The 22,142-nt window shown below is 37.3% G+C and overlaps 1 protein-coding gene and 1 pseudogene across 1 annotated transcript; one reads left to right on the forward strand and one right to left on the reverse strand.

The window, feature by feature from the left end:
- The first annotated feature begins 8,022 nt into the window (after positions 1 to 8,022).
- Positions 8,023 to 9,984, forward strand: LOC148695046 (uncharacterized; annotated as a pseudogene).
- Positions 9,985 to 16,903: 6,919 nt separating this feature from the next.
- On the reverse strand, positions 16,904 to 21,132 carry LOC137717744 (UDP-galactose transporter 1). The gene is made up of 5 exons (XM_068457208.2): positions 20,603 to 21,132; positions 19,143 to 19,392; positions 18,836 to 19,043; positions 17,613 to 17,844; positions 16,904 to 17,282 (listed from the first exon to the last, which is right to left on the reverse strand). Exons 1-5 carry the CDS (start codon positions 20,711 to 20,713, stop codon positions 17,061 to 17,063), a joined length of 1,023 nt encoding a protein of 340 aa, XP_068313309.2. The 5' UTR covers positions 20,714 to 21,132; the 3' UTR covers positions 16,904 to 17,060.
- Between the last annotated feature and the right edge of the window lie 1,010 nt (positions 21,133 to 22,142).

Here is a 22,142-nt window from a genome sequence, read left to right on the forward strand (position 1 = left end):
ATCCACGATAATTCGCGTTGTTCTTTAGGAACGTTGACGTTCTTATCTCCCACTAATGGCATGGAGACTGTCTCATAAAAGTGACAATCCGCAAAACGAGTGGTAAAGAGATCGTCTGTCAAAAAGGTTCTAAGTAACGAATATTAGAAGGAGAATCATAACCAACATAGATTTTCATCCTTCTCTGAGGACCCATTTTATTTGTTCGTAAGGGCGACACAAATGGTACATAGACCTCACAACCAAAGACGCGCAAATGCAATATGTTAGGTTCGTATCTGGTAACCAACTAACATATGCTTTATAAGGTTAGGTCATGACGGGCCTCAGGCAGACCAACATGGTTGCTTGCAATATTGCATGGCCCTAAACGGAGATCGAGAACTTGGTACGTATGAGCAATCGATCGTGGAATCATTTGAAGGCATTTAATGAATGCTTTTGCTAGGTTGTTCTAGTTATGAACATGGAGTACTAGATGTTCAACGTCAAAACCCAACCGACATGCAATATCCATCGAAAGTATTCAATGTAAATTCTTCAACTTATCCAATCAAATAGATTTGATCAGATAATCAGGGTGGTGAGCCTTGAGTTTGTTTATCTAAGCCACCAGTGTAGAGAAGGCAACTTATGGACAACAGCCACATGTGTGACCAACATGTAGAAGCATCAATCAATATCGTAAGGTATCTAAATGGTCCGCAGGGTGGTTGAATCAGTCCACAAATGTCCCCTTGACTCTTTTGTAGAAAAATGCAGGGTGTTAAGGCATGATATGCTTCTAGGTATGATGTCTTTACTTTTAGTAAGAGGATGCCCATAACGGCTCATCACAGATCATCCTAGATATCCCAAACGTATATCCATAGCAAAAATTCCATCTCGGGCTTTTAATTGGTCATATAGTGGGCCTAAATGGGTGTAATCCACTCGTTAAGCGTTCCATCTTCTCTAGAATACGCTTCTGGCTTTATTTGTAAGAAGTGCAATATGGTAATATGCAAATGAATTTTACTCCATTTTCAACATTGGTTTCAATATGGTAATAATGCTCTCAAATATCCTTAAAGCTCAAAAAGTCGTTCTTCCAGAACGAAGTAAGTATTAGGCTTCCCTTTATGGTAAAATTAGTACCATTGGCCAATATAGGGCAGTGCAATGCCCCTACAATTAGGTTGGATAAGCTTGAAAGGTTGTCAGAGGATGATTTGGTATGAAGTTAGCATAGAACCAGACTGCTAACTTCCCCATAAAACATACCTAAGCATAAGTTAATTGTATTAGTCACATGTAGTAATTTTCGTTAATTAACTCGTATTCAAGAATAATCATGACATCCAAACACCAATCTTAAATCCAAGAACAAAATCAATTATTCACAAAGTAAACCAAATATACAAGGGGGTTCGGCCAATACGGCCTTCCATGTCAAATTTCGCTCTCCAAATGTGTTAAGTGGAGTAAAATTAGTCTCACATATTAACTATGGGAATGGTACTCCTCAACAACATTGGTAAAAGCACTAAAAAGTGCATAATCAACGATTTATTCCGTCAAAATAACGGCTAGGATTCATATTTTATAGAGAAAAAGAAAGGGAAAAACAGATCGAATATGCAAATTAAACATAGATTGCTTATTCCACTACCACTTGTACTGATAATAAACAAAAATAATGAAAATTAAACCACAACATGCTAAACATTCAAAGGGCTCTGCTCAAGATAATAAGGAAAGCCTTTCCAAATATTTTGAAACTTGCAAGTTTGATTGATTAAGTTTTCTTCCTCAGTAAGAGTGTGTTTTTTCTCTAGATCAGATATACCTTTGGGAATACGCAAATCAATGTCCTGCAAAGTAAAATTTCGACGTTAAATACGGAAAGTAGGAACACAGCCGTAAGTGTCTTTTTCTAATTCATGGAAACCTAGCAAAGTTCCAAAACTTATGTAAAATTTCCCAAAACTGCAGCAACAAAAACTCACAGGAAAAAGCACAAAAGGCTTTTGCTTAGCAAAGCCAAAACCGCCCCCACCTGAAAATCCATCGCATCCACGCCCTCTATATGTCATTGATCTTGACATACAAACGCAGGAGTTACTCGATAAAAATTCATTTGAAAGAAACAAAAGATTTTGCACCTTAAATTTAAAAAGCAAAAGAATATTAGCAATTTAAGCTATGTTTTTTCTGCAGAATATTATTTGGTTAACTGGTAATCTAATCTCAAGAAAGAAAAAACTATGGTAGTGACATGAGAAAATTCATCAATTCCACAAAAAACCCTGAAAAGCTATGAAAGGTTAAACTCAGATAATGTTTGAAGTGAATTCATGACACTATTTAATTAAATTCTACGATCCTTGTCAAATATCTCTTCGTAACAATTACACAATCGAAATGAACAGCATCAAATTTATTGAATTCTCTATTGGGTTTGGAAACACAAGTTGTATGAACAATTGAATAGCATTAAATTACTATGTACATATATTCAAATTATAGTAGTATTTTTGTTCCTCTTGATATAAATATTAGCACCTGAAGCATCTCGTGACTGCGGCCGGCAATCAACCCTAAACCCTAAATCAAATAAACTGGCCTAATCTTACCCACCCAGAAACTCTGAATTTGATAAAAACAAATAAATGAGCAATCAATCTGCAGCAATATTATCTATCCATTAACAACATTAATTCGCAGCAAATTATAGACCTATACCTTTAAATTTCAAATTTAATCTGCCAAAATCAAGAAAAAGCCAAAACCCATCTCAAATTTTCAAGCACTAATGGAATTGGAAATTTGGAAGGAAGCATTTTAGATTCCCATCTCAAATTTCAGAAAAACGCCAACCCACAGCTCCGGCGGAAATTAATAGAAATGAATTTGAACACTTACACTCAGCAAATCTAATCGGATGATTTTGATCCAACACTTCTTTTTTCTTCTGAGCTCTGTGGACTTTGGAGAAAGAGTGAAGCACGTGACATCCAACCAGCTCGCGTGCCTACACTTTGGGTAAATGACAAAAATAGTCTTAAAAAGATAATCACATGGTCGTTTACATGATAATGTAACAAAGAAATGGACAGATTTTTCACTTATTGATCAAAATGATTTACAGTGGACAAACTCAAAAACCACTTCAATCAATTTTCATTGGCAGAGATCAAAATGAAAAGTTATTTTAATCTCAAAGAACATTTTAACCAATTGAGTTTAATTTTAATAGAGTTTAGGGTTTTTTGGTATTCAATTTGCAAATGATTTATAGTTTTTAAAAATGATAAATATAACTTGTTTGTACCAGCAACTTATACTCTGAAACCACCGACTACTTGTCAACCAGGAAACCTCAGTAATCCTCCAAAAGATTCTTACTGAGGCACTCTCGCAAAGCACACAAACCAACCTCAAACAAGTCAGCTCTCCATTCCTCCAACTTGAAGCCCACTTGCTCAAGGACAGGTGGCAATACTACTTACAACGACGTTTCTAGAGTCCCACATCGACAACATACAAGAATGGGGGACTCTGCTCACCTGTAAGGCCATCTCTAGTGAAGAAGACTAAAAGTTCAAATCTAAAAAATGGGCAAAGAAAGCTAAAAAAAACCCGTCTCTAACAAACTAGCTAAATCCTAATCAACATCGGGCTGACCAAAGGCCATCAGGCTTGCCAAACATAGCAAGCCCGGTTTTGTTTTTCCCGTCTTTCTCTTCTTTCTTTTCGAATTTCTTCTTTGTATCTCTTATCTTTCGCTCGTTCTCTCTACTCTTCCTAGTCCTCCTTCTCTCCTCAATTCAAGATGAGGATGTTGATGTATGTATGCATATTTTATGTAACTTTACCCAATAAAATTAATACTGATAAATTATTCAGGGGTTATATTTAGCTCCTTACATTGAAGATAATATATAAATATGGCTTGTTCATTAAAAAAACAATTTTTTGCTGGGCTATAAACATAAATGAGACTATATTTAGCCCATTTGGTTAGAGATGACCAAAATGATTATAAAATGAGACTATCTCCCACAATTAAGATATCTGGAATCTTAGGACCCATAATTCACACTAAGTCCTCTAATTATGCTTAAACCCTTATATTATGTAAACATCCCATAATGACAACTCCTCTAATTTTGTGGACGTAGCCCAACTTAAGGTAAACCATATACATTTTGTGTCTACTTCTATATCCATATCTCTTTATATATCACCATTCCTTAATGACCGAAGCACCCTTACTAAGGTACTATACCACACTTTATGTTGAATCAAGGTCCTCATAATTTTTAGCATCAAAATAACTAAATTACCTAGTACACTTTTGTTTCAAAAACAAACAAATTGGATTCAGGACACGAGGTCAAAGTTGCTCATTCAAACCCACCGTCATTTTCAATTATCATTGGTCAGGATCAAGATTAAAAGTTAAACTCAATGAAAATGAGCTAAGCCGAGCCAGCAAGAAGTTCAATTACCTAAAGCATATCATATCATATCACACCAATTCAATATTGGAAACATCAACAAAAAGATTTTTTTTTTTTTTTTTTTTTTTTTTGTGGTTAGATGATAGATTTGTTGGATCAGATGTTAGATTAATTAGGGGGCCGATGGAGTTCAAACTCGCGCCGTTGTTAAAGGGTAATACTCCTCTCTCAACAAAAAGAATTTACTTTGTAGTTTAGTTGCACAAAAGAAAAAATTTCCCTTTTTTAACGAAAGTATGGTGTGGGACATTGGATGAGAGATGACAATTAAAGATATTGTCAATTAATTAATCTAACAAAATCTATCGTTGGACCCAAAAAAAAATTATTAGTTAATCTAACCAATGGATATACTAAATGGTAACTTTACTACTTAATTAATTTAATTAACTATTTTATTTTTCCTACGAAATAATTAAATGCATAAATTTGAACCATTATTGGAAGGTCTTCATCCTTCTCCCGGCGTGACCCAATTTGTAGGATTCACATGGCTTACAAGTAAATCCGATTCCCCCCACCGGCTGCACTAATTATTTTGATTTGCCAACATTATTCTGAGAATCTGTTGGATATTTCTTCAACCAAAAAAAATCTGCCCCGAAGCATGTTTTATATTTGTTTTAATTTATACGAGATGCACGAGTCACTATTAGATTATCCTTAATTAATTTAGAATTATCTCCGTGATTGTAGCATGTAATATATGAACGTAATTTTCAATTGTACTTAGGGTAATATTCCGACCTAAATAAGGATTACTGTAAGTCTATAACCCTATATATAGATTGTAATATTTTCAACACATCAATACAATGACTCATATTTCTACACTCACTCAATTTCATCGAGTTGATATTCAAACTTTATTCTTCTGTTTTGTACTTATTTTTCCAATGGTGACCTCCTCTTCTACCGCTGCTTGTGTTCCCAACGTCTCTCGCGTTATCAACGTCGAACTCAACTGCAAGAATTACCCTGTTTGGTTGGCCTAAATTGTTCCCGCGCTTAAGATTCACAAACTCATGTCTTTTGTGGATGGTTCTTCTCCATGTCCACCTCAGTTTCTCTCCGGCGACGATGATGGAAACAAAACCGAGGACACTGTCAACCCCGAGTTTGAAGATTGGGTCCAAAAGGGCCAGCTTGCTCTCTCCTTGATCAATGGCTCCTTAAGCGCTTATGTGCTTGGCTCCGTCCAGGGCCGGCCTTGAGATTTTGTAGGTCCGGAGCGAAGTCAAAAAATGTGTTCTAACTTCATATAAGAAAATTATTTATTTTCACATGCAAGATTTCGATAAAATTGTACTTAGAAAACCACTTCAGACTCAATAATTTAAAAACACCAAAAAACTAATTTAATTTGTATCAAGGGAAGGGAACCAAAAAAGGGATTACAAGTATATAAATGATGAGTTTTGTTTACTTTCTATCTGAACTTTTAAAGTGTTTTTTTATAAATCGTTATGTATTTTTTCTTAATTACTAACCTTGTCAATATGGGACTAAAAAGTTAATGATATTTTCTAGTCTTTAATTTATATATATATATATATATATATATATATATATATATATATATAAGCAATGAACGAACACTAAATTAAACCTAGTGGTGACACATCATATGATTTGTAGATTTGGTCTACACATTACTCTTTGTTGAAGGTTAGACTTGAATTGGAACGAATATTTAAAACTGCAACCCACATAGCTACTAGCTAGTAATTAAAAAGAAATTAACAACCAAACAGAAATTCGTAAAAATTGAAAAGAATAAACATGCACATAGCATTTTGAACCCAAGAAATCTCGTTAATTTTAAGCAACAAAATCATTGCTTCTGACTAAACCTCTTGAAAATTTAGCCAATTGTCATAAATTTAAACTCTTATGAAAAGAAATTTGTAAAGTTGGAAATTAAAAAACACACATAGTGTTTCAAACTAGAGACCTCCTTGTTAATTTTAAACAAAATAAAGCACCACTTCTTATGGTCAAACTTTTAGATATAACCACACATGGTGTTTAAAACCCAAGACCTCCTCATTAATTTTAAATAATGAAAGCCACTAATTTTAGTTAAATTTCTTTTTCATTTAACCAAATTTAAAAAACTAATACTCACATATTTGAATACACCACTCTAATAATTTTAGTGCCCTAATTTTTTGGAACCCTGGACGGTCGCCCAGCTTGCACTGCTCCTGGGCCGACCCTGGCTCCATCACTCACCAGGACCGTACAGCTCGAAAAACTTGGCTAATTTTGGAAGAACAGTTTGCCTTGGCCAGTCAGAAACACATATCGCCGCTCCGCAGTGATCTTCGTCGTACTACTAATGTGGACAGGTCGATTGCTGAATTTCTTTCTTGCGTCAATGCTGTTGCCCAGGAACTAGAGTAAGTAGGTTCTCCTGTTCCTGGGACCGAGATCATTGATGTGATCATGGAAAATGTCAGCCGTCACTATAAGAATGAAGTGATCCGTCGTGCTCAGTCTCTCGACAAACCCATTACATACAAAGACTTAGAGGCTTTACTCCTCGCAGCTGAAACTCGTTTCAAGGCTTGCTCGAATAATACAGTTTTGCCGGCAGTTGCAGTGTTTGTTATCATAATGTTAGTCGGATTGGTTGAATATAACAAGTTCTAGTCCATAATTTTTCACACTCCATGTTCTGAGAAATATTTACCATTCGAAAAGAGGAAAAAATGGGGCCTTGTGTTGGGGTTTTTGTCTTAGGCTTTAGGTTTTGTTTCGTTTGTATTTGCTTTTAGTTTTTGGTTTTGTTGTTTCATCTGTTTAAGGTTGTTTCTTGGTCTTAGACAAGTCCGATCAAATTTAATATATCAATACCATTATCACAACGTCTATATAACATATGGCAATACAACTATAACATTACTTTATTCCAGTTGCATTTTATTCAATATATTTAAAACTCGTTTGGATGTGCTTTTAAAATTATTGAAAACGTTTTTGGTGAAAATGTTTTTGGAAACAATCCTTAGTAAAAATGCAAGTAAATTCTGAAAAAAAATATTTAAATATTTCCTGGAAGAAACACATAACTGGTGCTTCTTGTAGAAAGCAGTTAAAGTGCTTTTGGAACCCAAAAACAATTTCTCAAAAAGCGCTTTCAATCATTTTAAAAGCACATCCAAACGAGCCGTTAATCAATCTAAACACAAAGCAACTTTGAGCCTGCAGCGACGGTTGGACGGAGAGTTCTGAACTTGAACCAAATGCTAAAGAAAAAGGAGACCAAAGAGACAAAAAAGGAATGCGAAAATCATTCTTAATTATCCCATAAAAGGAATGCTAAAATCATGCGACAAAAAAGGATGTTTTTAAGACCATTGCATTCAAACAACATGTGTTTATTGTAGTTGAAATCCTCATCCTTCGAATTTCCAGAGTCTTCAGATTCTCCGAATCTCCCAGAACTCTCTTGTTATCTCAGTTATTGCTCCTAGTCCCAATTTTCTTCTCATTCTCTTTTCAAAATCATCCAATGGAACCCAAAGATGCCCAATCTTCCTGTGAATCTGGCGAAGGCATTACCATTATGTGTCGTTTGCTCAATGGCCTTCATCGCCCTCGGGCTGGACTAAATACTTATCTTTTCTTCGAGGAAGAAGGAGTGCACTCCCTGGGACCTGCATAGACTTCTCAGGTCCCAATTATAGTAGAGAACAATATGCCCAAGGCCAATTGGTTCACTCCCAACCCATATTTGGCTGAGGCTAGTATTTCGGCTTTTAAGTGGTCAAACCATCGAAGAGGCTTCCTTTTAATGAAACATGAGGGTTGGACACAATGGATAAACGAGCTCAAGCTCATCTTCATGAAGAAGTGGATGAACAACGGCATATACGAGCTCATAATGCTTTCCAAGACCACCATGATTGCCAAGCCCCAAGTTGTTGACCACAGCTCTTCTCTTCTGGAATTCAAGGACCAACACTTTCGATTTCATGATGGGTCACATGTCCCCAACCATCCTCAACATGGCTCAAGTCTTTGGACTAAGGCCTTTGGGCAGAGTTATGGATGTTACCCACGACTGGTCTCCATTTTCTCGCCCGACTGCTGAGAGCTCGACCACTTATGATCTCATGACTCGACTGGAGTATAACTCTTCCACTTTTAAAAGCTATGGTACTTCATTCACGGGTTTTAACACATTTGTTAAGAAGAACTTTTTCCCATTCTCATCTAACGCCAACAGAGATCAATAGCACATGTACTTTCTTCTGTACTGACTTAACAAACACATCTTCCCCAACAAATCCAAATAAGTAAAGGTCGAGTAGATCCCTTTGGTGGAAGTTTTCCATCACTTTGATGATGTGTCCATGGGCTCTTTCCTTCTCGGTCATCTCTTCCATCTTCTCTTCGAAATGACTAAGGGTGAACCATTTGAAACCAACTTTAACAGGCCAACCTGGATAGTCTAGTTGTGGTTGCAATGGTATTTCCCCAAGCTTCAAGCACCAAATCTAGAGTTCCCTAAGGGTGTTACTCCTGCCCGAATCTTGGTTGAGGCTTCTCCCACCAACCATTCTACATTCGTCTGCCTGTTCTTCTTCAGAACTTGCCGCACTCAGGCAGACTTCGAGTAGGAAGCTTCAGTACTAAAAAGATACCCTTGGTTTTTAGACCAAATCTTCCAAGATTCCTTTAGGGATGACGCTAGTGCCTTCTGCAATGAGAGGTTCATAAGTTGCATTCAACCAAGAGACCTGGCCTGAGGTGTAAGGAGCAGCCGTTATGAATGCTGGCTGGAGGTTTACCATCCAAACTTCTGCAACAGGCAGCTAGGCTTCAGGCAAGCCATTCCAGTCTCTTTTTTTTACTCTATGCAATGTGGCTCCTCCTACCGTCTTTGCTCTCCACAAGAAGTCACATTTTGGGTTACCCAACACAGTCTTGAAGTCATGAGCAAGATTGCCCGAAAGCCCGTAATTCTCAACTTTGAATGTACTTCAACCTTCTCCATTTGTTGGGAAACCAAATGGTCGAATAAGTATGGAGGAGACCTCAGGGAGTCTCATAACCGCCTCTTCGAGCAACTCACAATCAAGTTTTATCCTAAGCCGAATGAGCTTGAAGGCTAGAAAGAGATGATTTATCAGAAGAACCAGCTCTTTCTAATATGTATCTTTTGTCAATTTTTTTTTTATGATTCTTTTATGATCTGTCCTCCATTAACCCTTCTCTTAGTTGTTTGAAAATGTAGCCCAAGGCAATACCAAAATGGTGGACATCAGGCTAAAAGAAGAAGTTACGAGACAAGGTATTGGTTCCGATCACACTGCTAGTGATGCTAAAGACCTCTCAGAGTTGTTTGGAGAATCTGAGGGTGAAGCTGAGCCCATAGTGGAGACTTGGGCAACAGTGGTGGAATCTTTAGAGTCCGAGCCCAAAGAGCAACCTCAAACTCAACTCTCCATACCAAGTCCGCGAGCAACCCTCACGAAGAAAATAACTAGGGGTCAATCCTCCAAAGCCTCTAAATCTTCTAAGTCATTTGCTTCTTTAGCTGAGGCGAGTAGAAAAAACAGAAGGCTTCTAGTAAACTATCTCATTTTTCCTGTTTAGTTGCAATTTCAAATTCTCCTAAATTATGATTTAATATTTTCTCTTTTATTTTGTCATTAGGGCCTCAAACAACAAAGAAGCCTACTTTTGCCTCAAGGGATGAGCCATTGGATGCAGAGATGTATCAGAAATACAAGCATTTCCTTGATGCAATCATTGAGGAGTTTGAGGTATAGCTTGCACCCTTTAAGTCCTCAGTTGTTAGTCACAGTTTCTTCCCTTTATATTTGTACTGACTCATGTCTTATGCTTTGAAATAAGATACTATAGGTGAAGGAACCACGCAGCCTGAGCCTTCTTCTCCTTCTACCCAATCAGTGCATGCTTCCCCATCTCGGGCTAAACCCAAAAAGGTATGCTTACTTCTATCTTCCTTTAACTAAGCTTGTAATCATCCAACATCTGATAAACCAATGCTGACTAATTTTTTTATTCTTCTTTTTAGGTAAAGGTTGGGGCATCAACTTCCTCAGTCGGGCAAAGCCCTGATCCTACTCCCTTGACTTCCCCACCAGCGTTGCTAATGACTTCAACTTCCCAGTTCAATCCAAAGACTGGGGAGATGTGGCATTATGTTGAGGATGAAAGTAACTCGGTGAGCATCCCTAACTTGAATCTTTTTATGATTAAAGTTATCTCTCTTTATTTATACTTATACTTTTCTTTGCTTTTCTAGTCATCCCCAGCACAAGAGACCAATCATCCACCAACCACTTCATTTAGGGAGCCCATAGTCCCTGAGATCCCTGTGGTCTTAGAGGTGATTAGCCCGAGGGCTTCTCACGATGCTGCTCAGGCCAATCTGCCTACTTCTTCTCAGGCAACAGCAACCACAGAGGTGTCTCATCTTCCTATTCAGGGTCCTGCTCAAGTATGGAAGTTTTTCCACTTCTATTTTTCTTTTCTACATAAGTTGGTTTGCTGACACTTGTCTTTTCTTGATGTTTACAGGCCTCTGGTGAGAGCTCGGCCTTCATTCCTCCTTCTTCTTCAATGAGCAGAGTTGACCCTCCTCAGCCCTCGCAAGCAACAACTCATCCACCTTCTTCCAAGGCTTCCAGCTCAACCCATGTATATTAACTTTTCTTATCTCGCCTTTCTTTAATCTGAATTGTAGAGTTTCTTCTTAACTTGTTTTTCTTGGTTTGCAACAGAGTCTTGGAGAAGGCTTGGACTAATCTTCTCCGCCTCTGGTGCATAAAGCAACTCTCCCAAGGCTTTCCTTGGCTTTTGGGGTTAATGGAATTCCAATTCATCGACCTAAGAAGGAAGCAAGATTGTTGCTGCCTCTACTTCTCGGGCTTCTCCTCCTGCTGAGACTGCTCCCACTGCTGCAACCTCTAAAGGAGATGGAGAGATGCCCCTACCCCTTGCACCCATCTCAGTGACAACATCATTGCCCGAGCTTTTTAAAGAGTTCAGGCAACTTAAGACAAGGCTTAGGTCTTCAAAACATCCCTCCGAGTCTTAAGGCTTTCATGATCAACGGGTGAATCTTCCGAGAGTGGGCTAGAAGGGACTTTTCAGCTTCCTTTAGTCTCAAGGCTCTCCACGTTGTAGAGAAGGCCATTACAGAATTGCACAAGGCTAATCAATTATCAAAGGTTCAGTGTGAGTCATTCCTCTCTTATTTTGAGAATTTGATAGCTCTAAGGGATCAGCACCAGTGGGCTGATAGGCAAGCCAATCAAGTGAGATGCTTCAAGGAGAAACAAACCAAAACTTCAACTCATATACAAAAATTGGTGGATGAAGGTTCACCCACAGAAGATAAGATCAAGGTTATGACTTCTGAAATCTAGAAATTAGAGAAGCAACTGGCTGTGTTGAATGCTGAACAAACGAGTCGTCTCGGTAAACTTCATCAGCAAATTGAAGAGGTGAAGAGAGAGAACTTAGAGCTAGAGGATGCTGAGTCACAACTTGCCAATAGTAGTACTATTTTAGCCGAGCCCACCAGAATCTTTACAATTATGCAAACTTATTTTTCAAAAATAATCACTTTGGGTGAAGATGTAAATTTGTTAGGCTAGGGTCATTGCAACCTCTCCTCTTATGAAATGAAATAACTTCCTTCTTCACTTTTACTTGTCTTACTTCCCTAACTTCTTTTTTTTTTCTTGATCTGCTTAACTCCCCTCAATATAACAATCTCTTGTATCCCATAAAGTTGGATGATATTTCTTCAAAAACTTAGCATTAATTGGATGTCTTTGCAAGTTAGCATTAATTGGATGTCTTTGCAAGTTTCCTTCTAAATCTGTCAAGTAATATCCTCACTTATCCAGTGCCTTGTTGATAGTGAATGGGGCTTTCCAAGTGAGACTCCATTTCCCAAAGCCTCTAACTTGAGCTCCCAAGGGCAAAATCGCTTTCCACACTAATTCCCCTTCTTTGAAGGTTTTCCGCTTCACCTTGTTGTTATAAGCTCAGGCAACAACTCTCTTCCCTTCTTGAATTTTATTTAGAGCTTCAATTCGGGCTACATCTAAATCTTTAGCCTCTTGACATATAGCTTGAATGTACTCTTCACTGTGTAGCCCAAACTAGTTTTGGATCCTAACAGAACTCACATTAATCTTTATAATGAGTACAGGATCTTGCTCGAAGGTTAAGTAGTTCTAGTTCCTGCCCTCTTAGAGGTTCTGTAAGCCCACAAAGTGTCTCCCAACTTCTCATCCTTTGGGGGGTAGTAAAGACTGGACTGGATTATCTTTATCTTGAACTTACTTGTAAATTCCTCTACTTCTTTTGAAATAAAAGATGGCCCACGGTCTGTAACAAATGTCTCGGGCACCCCATACATATGTAAGATCTTGGTTTCAATGAACTTTTTGGCAGCAGTTGAAGTGATAGGCTTTTTCGGCTGAAGCCTCTACCCACTTGGTAAAGTAATATGTTGCCACAATTATAAATGTGTGTCCCTTTGCTAGAAGTTAGGTAAATTTGCCCAATGAAATCCATAGCACATCCTCTGAAGGGCCAAGGCTTGACCACAGGGTTCAAGGGTACTGAAGGCACATGTTGGAGAGGTCCATGTCTTTGACACTCCTCACATCCTCAGGCATAGGCCTTGCAGTCCTTCTCCATGTCGGGCCAAAAATGGCTATATCTTCTTAGCAACCACCTCATCTTAGTTCCAGCTTGATGTGCTTTGCAGATTCCTTCATGTACTTTAGCTATCATTCTCATTGATTCTTCTTGGCCTAGGCACTTTTACAATAGCCCATCTGTAGGTTTTCTTAGCATAGACTCATCCCACATGACACACTTAGTTAATTGTTGTCTATTGCAACTTTATTTTTGTAGAAATGAAGAACATTGGATGAGTGCTTCACTTGTTGTTCTTCAATCAACAGCTTCTCATACTTTATGGAAACGATTACCAGCTATTGCAACTCATTGAATTGTACATCATAAAGCTTCTTTATCAAAGGCAGCCTCAATGCCTTCTGAGCAATAGATATAAGTTGGGCATGGTTAATAGGAAATTGGAACCTCATTCTTGTCCTCCTAAATCTCATCATGAAGTCCTCTGTGGACTCATGTTCATATTGCTTCACCTCAACTAGATCATTGATAGTCATCTCAGGCTCCACCCTATAAAACTGTTCATGAAAAGCCATCTCCATTTACCCCCAGTTAGCAATAGAATTGAGGGGCAATAAAGAATACCATTGAGACACTAGGCCAACCAACGAGTTCCCAAATAATCTTAACTTATAGTTAGGATTGTCTTCAATTGCCACACGGTAATTGGAAAACTTGAAGATGTAATCTCTAGAGGACACACCGTCATCTTCTCCACTAAAAGTTGGAAACGCATACATCTTGAAGTTGAGGAGAAAAGGATTCTGCTCATCAATATACTCAGGGTAAGGCTTCTAGTAGGTGATCCTGAACAGCGGACGGGCCTTGGGTTGAGCATTCTGGACCACCATTCTTCTCAAGTCGACTAACTCAACTTTAAGTTGTTGGTTAGCTGTATTATTATGTGGGGTGTAAGGAGGTTCCCACTTTGGGCTATGCTCATTACCCGAGAAAGTCTCCTTCTTTGGTTCGGGCTATCTCCATCTTGCTCATCCCCCCTTATTAACCAGTAATGATGGCCTATAAGGAATAGGCTTGCCTGCAGTTATGAACACAGCTTTTCCACTAGATTCTCCAACTTGTTGGTTCATTCCGTATTTCTTCTTGTCTTGCTTGGCCTACCCTCTAGTATCTAGTAGGGATAGTAGTAGGTCGGGCAACTCTGTCTCCAGGATTTCTTCTAATATTGGCTGGCTGGACGCATGCCCTACTTTCTCATTTACTCTTTCCTCTTTCATTCCCTTCCTCAAGTAAGGGAAATAGGGGAATAGCTAGTTCCTTCTCAGGGCTTGCCTCTTTCATCATCTCTTTAGCATAACTGTCTTTTGGAGTAGAATACTCCAGATCTAGTCTTCTTTGCAAATTTGCTGTTAAGGAACAGAGTCTGCTCACCTCTCATCTGGTCTCTAGAGAGATCTTCTCCATACTTTTCAACAATTGCACCATGGTGGCTTGTAAGTCTTCATTGGTCACCTTTCCTCCCGACTTCTCAGATGAAGTCGAGTTTTACAGAACAGCTGGTCTTCATAGGGAAGGGAAATCTTCTGGATGATCTGTCATTTCTGATCTTGGTAGACACTGGGGTGGTGGGTATTTTGTGTTCCACCTGAAGGTTCACTCATTCCTTTTCCTTCTTGGCATACAAGACTAATTCAAATCTCACCAGGTGTGCCAAAACTATGTTCGGGTAAACATTTCTCTGGATAAGGTCTCTAGACCTCAGCACAACTCCCCAAGGGATTGGCACTTTGGATGTGTATGTTTGGTAGTCAGGTTTTTGCTTGTCTTATGTCCTGCAATAAGAGATTGAAGTTAGTTTTGAAAGGTGCCTTTGTGGGGCCTTAGGTGTAGACATTGACGCTCGCAATCAAAACTAACTAAATGCTTAGGTGTGCCACTGCTATCTCATTATAGCAGATATAGAACAAGTGTGTTTTAAGTTGATTATTTGCGCCCCAAGTTACTTAAACTTCTTGTAATCAAAGGATTGTCGCAGATGGGTTAAGTCTGCCTTAAGTTCTCTTTCTTGCCTTGTAACCAAGGACTTTTAGTTCATGATCTTGTGTATTCAAATGGAAGGATTCCAGAGCCCTTTAAGTCATTTGTTTGATTCCAAATTACTTTTAATGAAAACAGATCTATTAAGTTAACCAGATCCAGATGCAAATGGGACTCTTAAAATGGAAAAACAGGTGAAAATGACTTAAATACATGCTGAAAAGTGCATTAAGTAATAGATCTACTAATTTAGAGAACAAACAAAGAAACTTGAGCAAGATTTCACGTTGTTTGGCAAGGTTGAATCTCTTGCATCCACTTCTCTTTGAGTTTACAGGGGTTGTATGCTAAAACGGATGGATGCTAAACAGGTTTCCACGAGGGAATCAATGCTACAACACTAAAGGAGGTAGCAGAGCTTTTATACTAGACAAAAGATAGTTTTTGTAAATAAACTATTGCTAAAAAGACTAAATCTGAGTTGATTTCAAGCTTGAAGAGTACGAACTGGCTTGAGAGCAGAGTTTGTATGCTTGTTTGTTTGATTGATTGAGTGTCCTTGTCTCTGTTGTCTCTTTTTCCTTTTATAGGTGATTTGGCTTGAGGGTCAAGGCATTGCTTTTGCCCAAAAGCTCTTGGAGGGTAGTGAATCATCAGCTTTTGACTTGTAGTGCCACTTAGAAAGTGATTTTTGGCTGATAGTAGGTTGGTCTCCATCACTTGTCACTTCCATCATAAACACGTGGCTTGTGCTTTGGCTGAGAAGGCTTCAGTTTGCTTTTGGGCTTGATGCTGGGCTTCGGCCAAGTCTTCATTTAATTTTAACATCCTTGGGCTTCCCTCATCCAAGCCCAATATTTAAATATTAACCCAAACACCATCATTGTGTGCTTAGTTTCGCGACAAACCGATACTTATAAAGAGTTAAGAGGATCAACTCCTCAAGGCTGAACGCGATTTCAAATCAGTGAAATTCCAGTGTGGTGGTAGTTACAGTGTTTGTTATCATAATGTTAGTCGGAATCGTTGCCATCGAATCTCCAAGACGTAACGTTTAGTTCTAGTCCATAATTTTCTTGTGTTGGAGTTGGGGTGTTAGTCTGAGATTTCACCCATGCGTAGTTCGTTTGGTGGGTTGTTTTTATTTTTGTATTTGCTTTTTGTTATTACTCCTGTTTTAGAAAAATTGGTTTTTTTTTATGCAAAATAATACCCAACATTGTCATAACTCCTCACTTTGGTCATTGAGATTTATAATTGATAGAATTCGTACCTGTGTTTGTTCATCATCCATCATTTTATTTTTTTCGTAAAAGAAATTCCATTAAATAAGGATAAAATTACAAAAATACCTTTAATTTTGGTAAAATCATTTTAACCCGTTGTTTATTAATTAAAGGTTTTTTTTTTATCATTTTGATTCTTATTTAACAGAAATTTTTCACAAAAGAACCAAATTAATTAATAGCGGACAAACTCAAAAACCACTTCTATAGATTTCAAATCTCAAGAACCAAAGTAAATAAGCCAAATCTCAAGGACCATTTTGGTTAAAATACCAAAAAAAATTTATAGAACATATGAATACCATTACTTATCACAAAGTATATATAACATATAGCATTATAACTATAACACTACTTTATTCCAGTTGCATTTTATCAATCTAAACACGAAATAATTTTGAACCGGGGTGGCGGCGGTTGTGGTAAAAAAAAAAAAACCATATATTAAAAAAAATTCAAGTGATATGAAGCAGAATTACATATACTAGAAGTGAATAGTAAGTTCTTTGTGTTCTGAAGTTTCCTATAAATCATTTTCCGGCTCCCAGCAATCTCAATCACGTGGCCTGAACCACTAGACCTTGTCATCTAATTTATCATTTACGAGGGGAAGCAGCTCCATACGACCCCGTGGGGTCCGCGGCGTTCGAGGAGTTCCAGGCAGCTGCTGGGAGATCAGATGCCTCACGTACCCATAGAATGTACATCCCAAAAGCGTTATTCCACAACCAACGGCGTTCAAAGCTGGAATTGGGTTTTTGAATATCATCCATGAAACAAGGACGGCAACAGCAACCTGCAAAAAAAAAAAAAAAAGAACGAACGAAAAAACCTAGTATCAGAATGTATTGACAAGGTATTTGATATGGCCTAAAAGGGTTATAACTAGATTGACCAAAATAAAGCTACTAGGGACAATCCAGCCCCGAACTAAACAAAAAATTATAAATATGATCAAGAAGTTGAAAGATATGGTTCATAAGTAAAGCACTAGCAGCCGGAGCTAAAAATATGTCCAACGCGTATCATATACTGGACATGACTTTCACAAGTTGGCCACAAAGATGGATAGTATAAATATAACAGAATGAGTATTACAAGGCAAGTGATTATGCTTTATAATTACCTTGAGGTTTCCAGCAACGTTGAATGTTACGGCAGTTGTAGAATGAATCACGTAAAATATGGAGAAGTTGAGACAAAACGCCAGTACCCCGGAGCTGAAAATGATGACGAGGGATGGAACAAGAGTCTGATGGGTGTGAAGCCATTCAATAACCCCATTACCTTCGAGTAGCATTGCAGGTACTGCCAAGATCATGGTCGCAAAAGGTGCCATGTAGTACACCGTGTTTATGCTATATTGTATACCCAAAAAATGAATAACAGTATGTCAGCATAAATCATGAAGCTGTGAAAAAATGAGCACACATAAAAGTAGAACTGTTTCAAACACACAGCCTCCTTGACTTGAGTGGAAAAACAAGCAAACACAATGAAAATGAAGACCGTTAACGTCATAACCCACATGACGGAATTCCAAGGCAGGAAAATCAGTATAACAAAAAAGATGCCAGGGTTGAGGATTTTAAAATATGGAATGAAAAGAAATGGCTGATGTTAATGCGCTAATTTCCTACAAGGTACAAACAAAACAACAAAAGGGTTGTTTGCACTGAAGAAGGACTCAATCCCACATATTCCTCACAAGGATGACAAGGCAATCCAAACAGTTCTAAGACTATAAGCCTATAGAAAATTCCAAGACTGCTCAGCAGTTTTACATCATTAAGGGCACATCACCATAAAAATTGCTTTTTATATTCAGAACATTTCCAAATGCTCAATCACGCTAATTGCCTTGTAAGAATTGCATGGATCGCACATATAATATGAACCACTTTCATAAAAATGCAAAGGAGCATTTTGTGTCATAAATTCTTATACTCATTCAACCAAGATTCTTCTTATTTTAAGATTTAATTATTCAATAATCCAATAAAATGAGAAAATACAGTATTCAGCAGGATATCATATCAATTAGAGCTGCCATTATGGAGGTTTGGAGATCATCTTTATAGTGGGCTTTTTCAACATGCTGATTTTGGAAGGTTTGGTACAGAACCTGATTGCAAATTTATATCTTCAACTTAGGCTCGTGAAGTATGAGAGTGAAAGTGTAATAACAGTGAATCAAAAAGTTTAAACAACATAATTCATATTTGTGCACAAGACATCACGCATATAATAAATTATCACAACGACAAAAATAAAGAAAGCATAATTGACAAAAACTTCAAGAAGAAGGTAACGGTAACAATCTAAAGGCAGCAAACACAAAAATACTACCTGTCAAATTTGTATCCATGCAAAAGAGATTCTGCAAGGATGGTCTTTGTGGAAGTAGCGAGACAACCAAATAAGGCAGCACAAAATCCAAACATATTGAAACTAAGCTCTGTAAAAGAGGTAAGTAGAATTCCTCCAACAATGGGTATCAAAGAACACCAAATTCTCCAATCAAAGTACTTTCTCCAGACCAGCCACTGCAAAACAACTGTTAGAAACCTTTGAGGTCAGTTGAAGCCACAACACAGTATAACATTTTAAAGGTGATGTCAATTTTATACACTGTTAGAAATCTTCTGGAGCTCACCTGTGGTTGCAGGAGTGAACGACTTTATGGTCTGCATAAAGGAAACTGGAATGTAACGTAAGCTCACATTGCCCAACACTATGTTAATACAGAACACAAATGACATGGGAAATATTCTTCTCCAGCGATCTTCAGGGTCAACTGTTATTAGTGGTTTAAGTTTCAAAACCTTGATTACAATGTATGCTCCAATGGCTGAGCATATGAAATGAATGGATGACACCGTTAGGGGAAACTTAAAATCCAGTTTCTGCATAAAACAAAAACACTTCAAAATTAGGGACACCATGATGGCCACCATGCAAACTCATAAGACTGGTGTGGAATTATGAAAGTAATCTGCTTCAGACAGATTATGGATTGTGCCCACTGTGGGGAACAACTGATGTCAGAGTAAGGTGTATTGCTCCCAGACCACTGAATAATTTCTCTAAAAACTTAAAAGAATTAGGTTGTTATTAGTTCAAAATTTTGAGTGATTAGTGCAAAAGCTAAACAATCAAATAAATTATGGTAAACCAGCAATCAAATGATATACAACAAGTCAACAACTTAAAAAGACAAACTGTATGGTGACACCATTGGATCTTCTTTTCCTTTTGGAAAATTACATTATTTATCAATCAAGTCCGGGTGCAAATTAAGGATTCACCAGAACCAAACAAACTTCCTAATCATAAAGAAAGTCACTAGTTATTCCATTCACAAAATATCTATTTTTCTCCTACGTAACAAACTCAAATCATGTAGCCATACAAAAATAGGCAGAAGAACAAGCCACGAATTCAACCCCGCTAAACTGAATTTTCCTGCCAATAACGCGTTAATGATTAGAATTACATCTTTTAGGAGAACCTTCCTCTCTCCTAAAAACTTGCAACCAAACCCAAGGTAAATCTCATAGTATTATGTTATTTGTGGCAGACGGCCATGGCAGATCACATGGTAGTATGGCAATTCCGTAGTTGTTGAAGAAAAATATAACTAAATGCTGTTCACATTAAGTTAAAAATAAACAAATGAAACACTCAATGGATGTCTCGCCCAAACTTTTGGGATTCATTCGAGTGCCTGTGGCTTACTATTGCTATTATACATAGAAATTATCTAAATAAAAAACAACCAACTCCAGCCCTCACAATGGGGTCCATATTTCTTCTAATACTGCTCATGAAATTCCAATAAATCGGGATCACATTTTCCATAATTTAACCATATCAATAAATTAGAATTATAACCGAGCAAAAATCGAAAGAGAACGGTAAAATTCAGCTAAATTCATAAAATGCAAAACCCAATACATATGTCCATAATTATATCAAACCCAATAACCCTTGCAAAAAATTAAGAAATTAAGGTATCAGCTGAGGAAAATTAAGCAAACCCAGTTCACAAAATCTACAAATGAAAAGGTACAAATCGAAATCAAGAAAATCTGGGAAAGGCAAAAGAGCAGAGACCTGAAAGATCCACTTGTTCATGACAATCACGGTGACATTGAAACCCCACCATTGAAGAATTGCGAGGAGAGATCTAATGACGCTCCACTGGCACAGCCAAGACTCCTCCATCTCAGACCCAGATCACTCAATTAAAAGAGATCCAGATCACAAACGCACCCACCTCACAATTTCCAGAAACAAAACCGACCCAGATGGGTTTTGTTGCAGAACAGAGGGAAAACAGAGTTATGGGAGCTATGGAGAGATGGGGGATCAGGGAATTAAGAACCCTAATTAGCGTAACGGGTGTGAGAAATTGTTGAGGTTAAGCTGCCCTCTCTCTCTCTCGCTTGTGTGTGTGTTGTGTGTTTAGTCCCATGTGATTTGTCCTTCTGTTTTTAATTCGTTACGTTGGTGGTTCCTAAAACGTTTGAACTGTCACGCCATGGAAATGCTATGATTCTCTCTCTCTCTCTCTCTCTCTCTCTCTCTCTCTCTCTCTCTCTCTCTCTCTCTCTCTCTCTCTCTCTAACCCTTAAGCTAAATATAAGTTTTAATCCAAAATTCATTTTTGTCTCTCTCTCTCTCTCTCTAACCCTTAAGCTAAATATAAGTTTTAATCCAAAATTCATTTTTGCGATAAATTTATGCCAGAATTTCTCCTTAAATTAGTTGGCTGACTCATCATATGTATTCTTTTTAAGTTTATATTTATAAACTCATTGAATCCAACGGTTATAATCTAATATGATCAAATATAATGGTAAAAAATATATATAATGGTCCAAATTTAAATCTAACTGCTAAAGTAATTAAAAAAAAATTTATTTCGTGTGTTTCATATTCTTTCATAGTGTTACACGAGTTTTATGGTGTCGATTTAGTAATTTTTCAATATTTATCGGATTCTAAATATTTTTAGGTTAATACATTCATAAAATTAAATTAGGATAGCCTATATAATTTTTTTTTTAAGTTACTTTAAGAAAAAAAATTATCCTAAATTCATTCTTTAATAATTTTGGGCTAAAAATTTAACTCAAAATGGTTGAAACGGAAAAACTGTTTCTAAGTTAAAACTCAAGGGTTAAAGATGATCTTATAAAATTTGTAACCTTTTTTTTTTATTTTAGTTTCTTGTATAGGCCGAAGCGTGAAGCGTGCCAAGGCAAGGCCCACTCACGCACTCACTCACTCACTACTCAAATATTGTCAAACATTTTGAAGAAACTTACAGAAAAAGGGTTCAACGTTATTAGGGCATTTTCGTACCAATATCATATAAATACAAACTTACATATATATATATATATATATATATTTGTATTATTAACGCATGACAACTTAAAACAAAATTAAAATAATTAAAAAATAAAAAATAAACTACTCGGTTCGACAATCACAAAATTACCTGGTGTTACCAAATTTACTCAAATTGTTGACGACATTATGTTATACAACAATGTTGTTCAAAAGTATTAACATTGTCGTTCAACCATTAGTAACTTCATGCGACATTGAACATACTCTAGAGTTTCTTTCGATGGATTATTAGGGC

This window comes from Pyrus communis, chromosome 8, assembly GCF_041283825.1.
Source record: "Pyrus communis isolate YQ-2024b chromosome 8, ASM4128382v1, whole genome shotgun sequence".
Classification (NCBI taxonomy): domain Eukaryota; kingdom Viridiplantae; phylum Streptophyta; class Magnoliopsida; order Rosales; family Rosaceae; genus Pyrus; species Pyrus communis.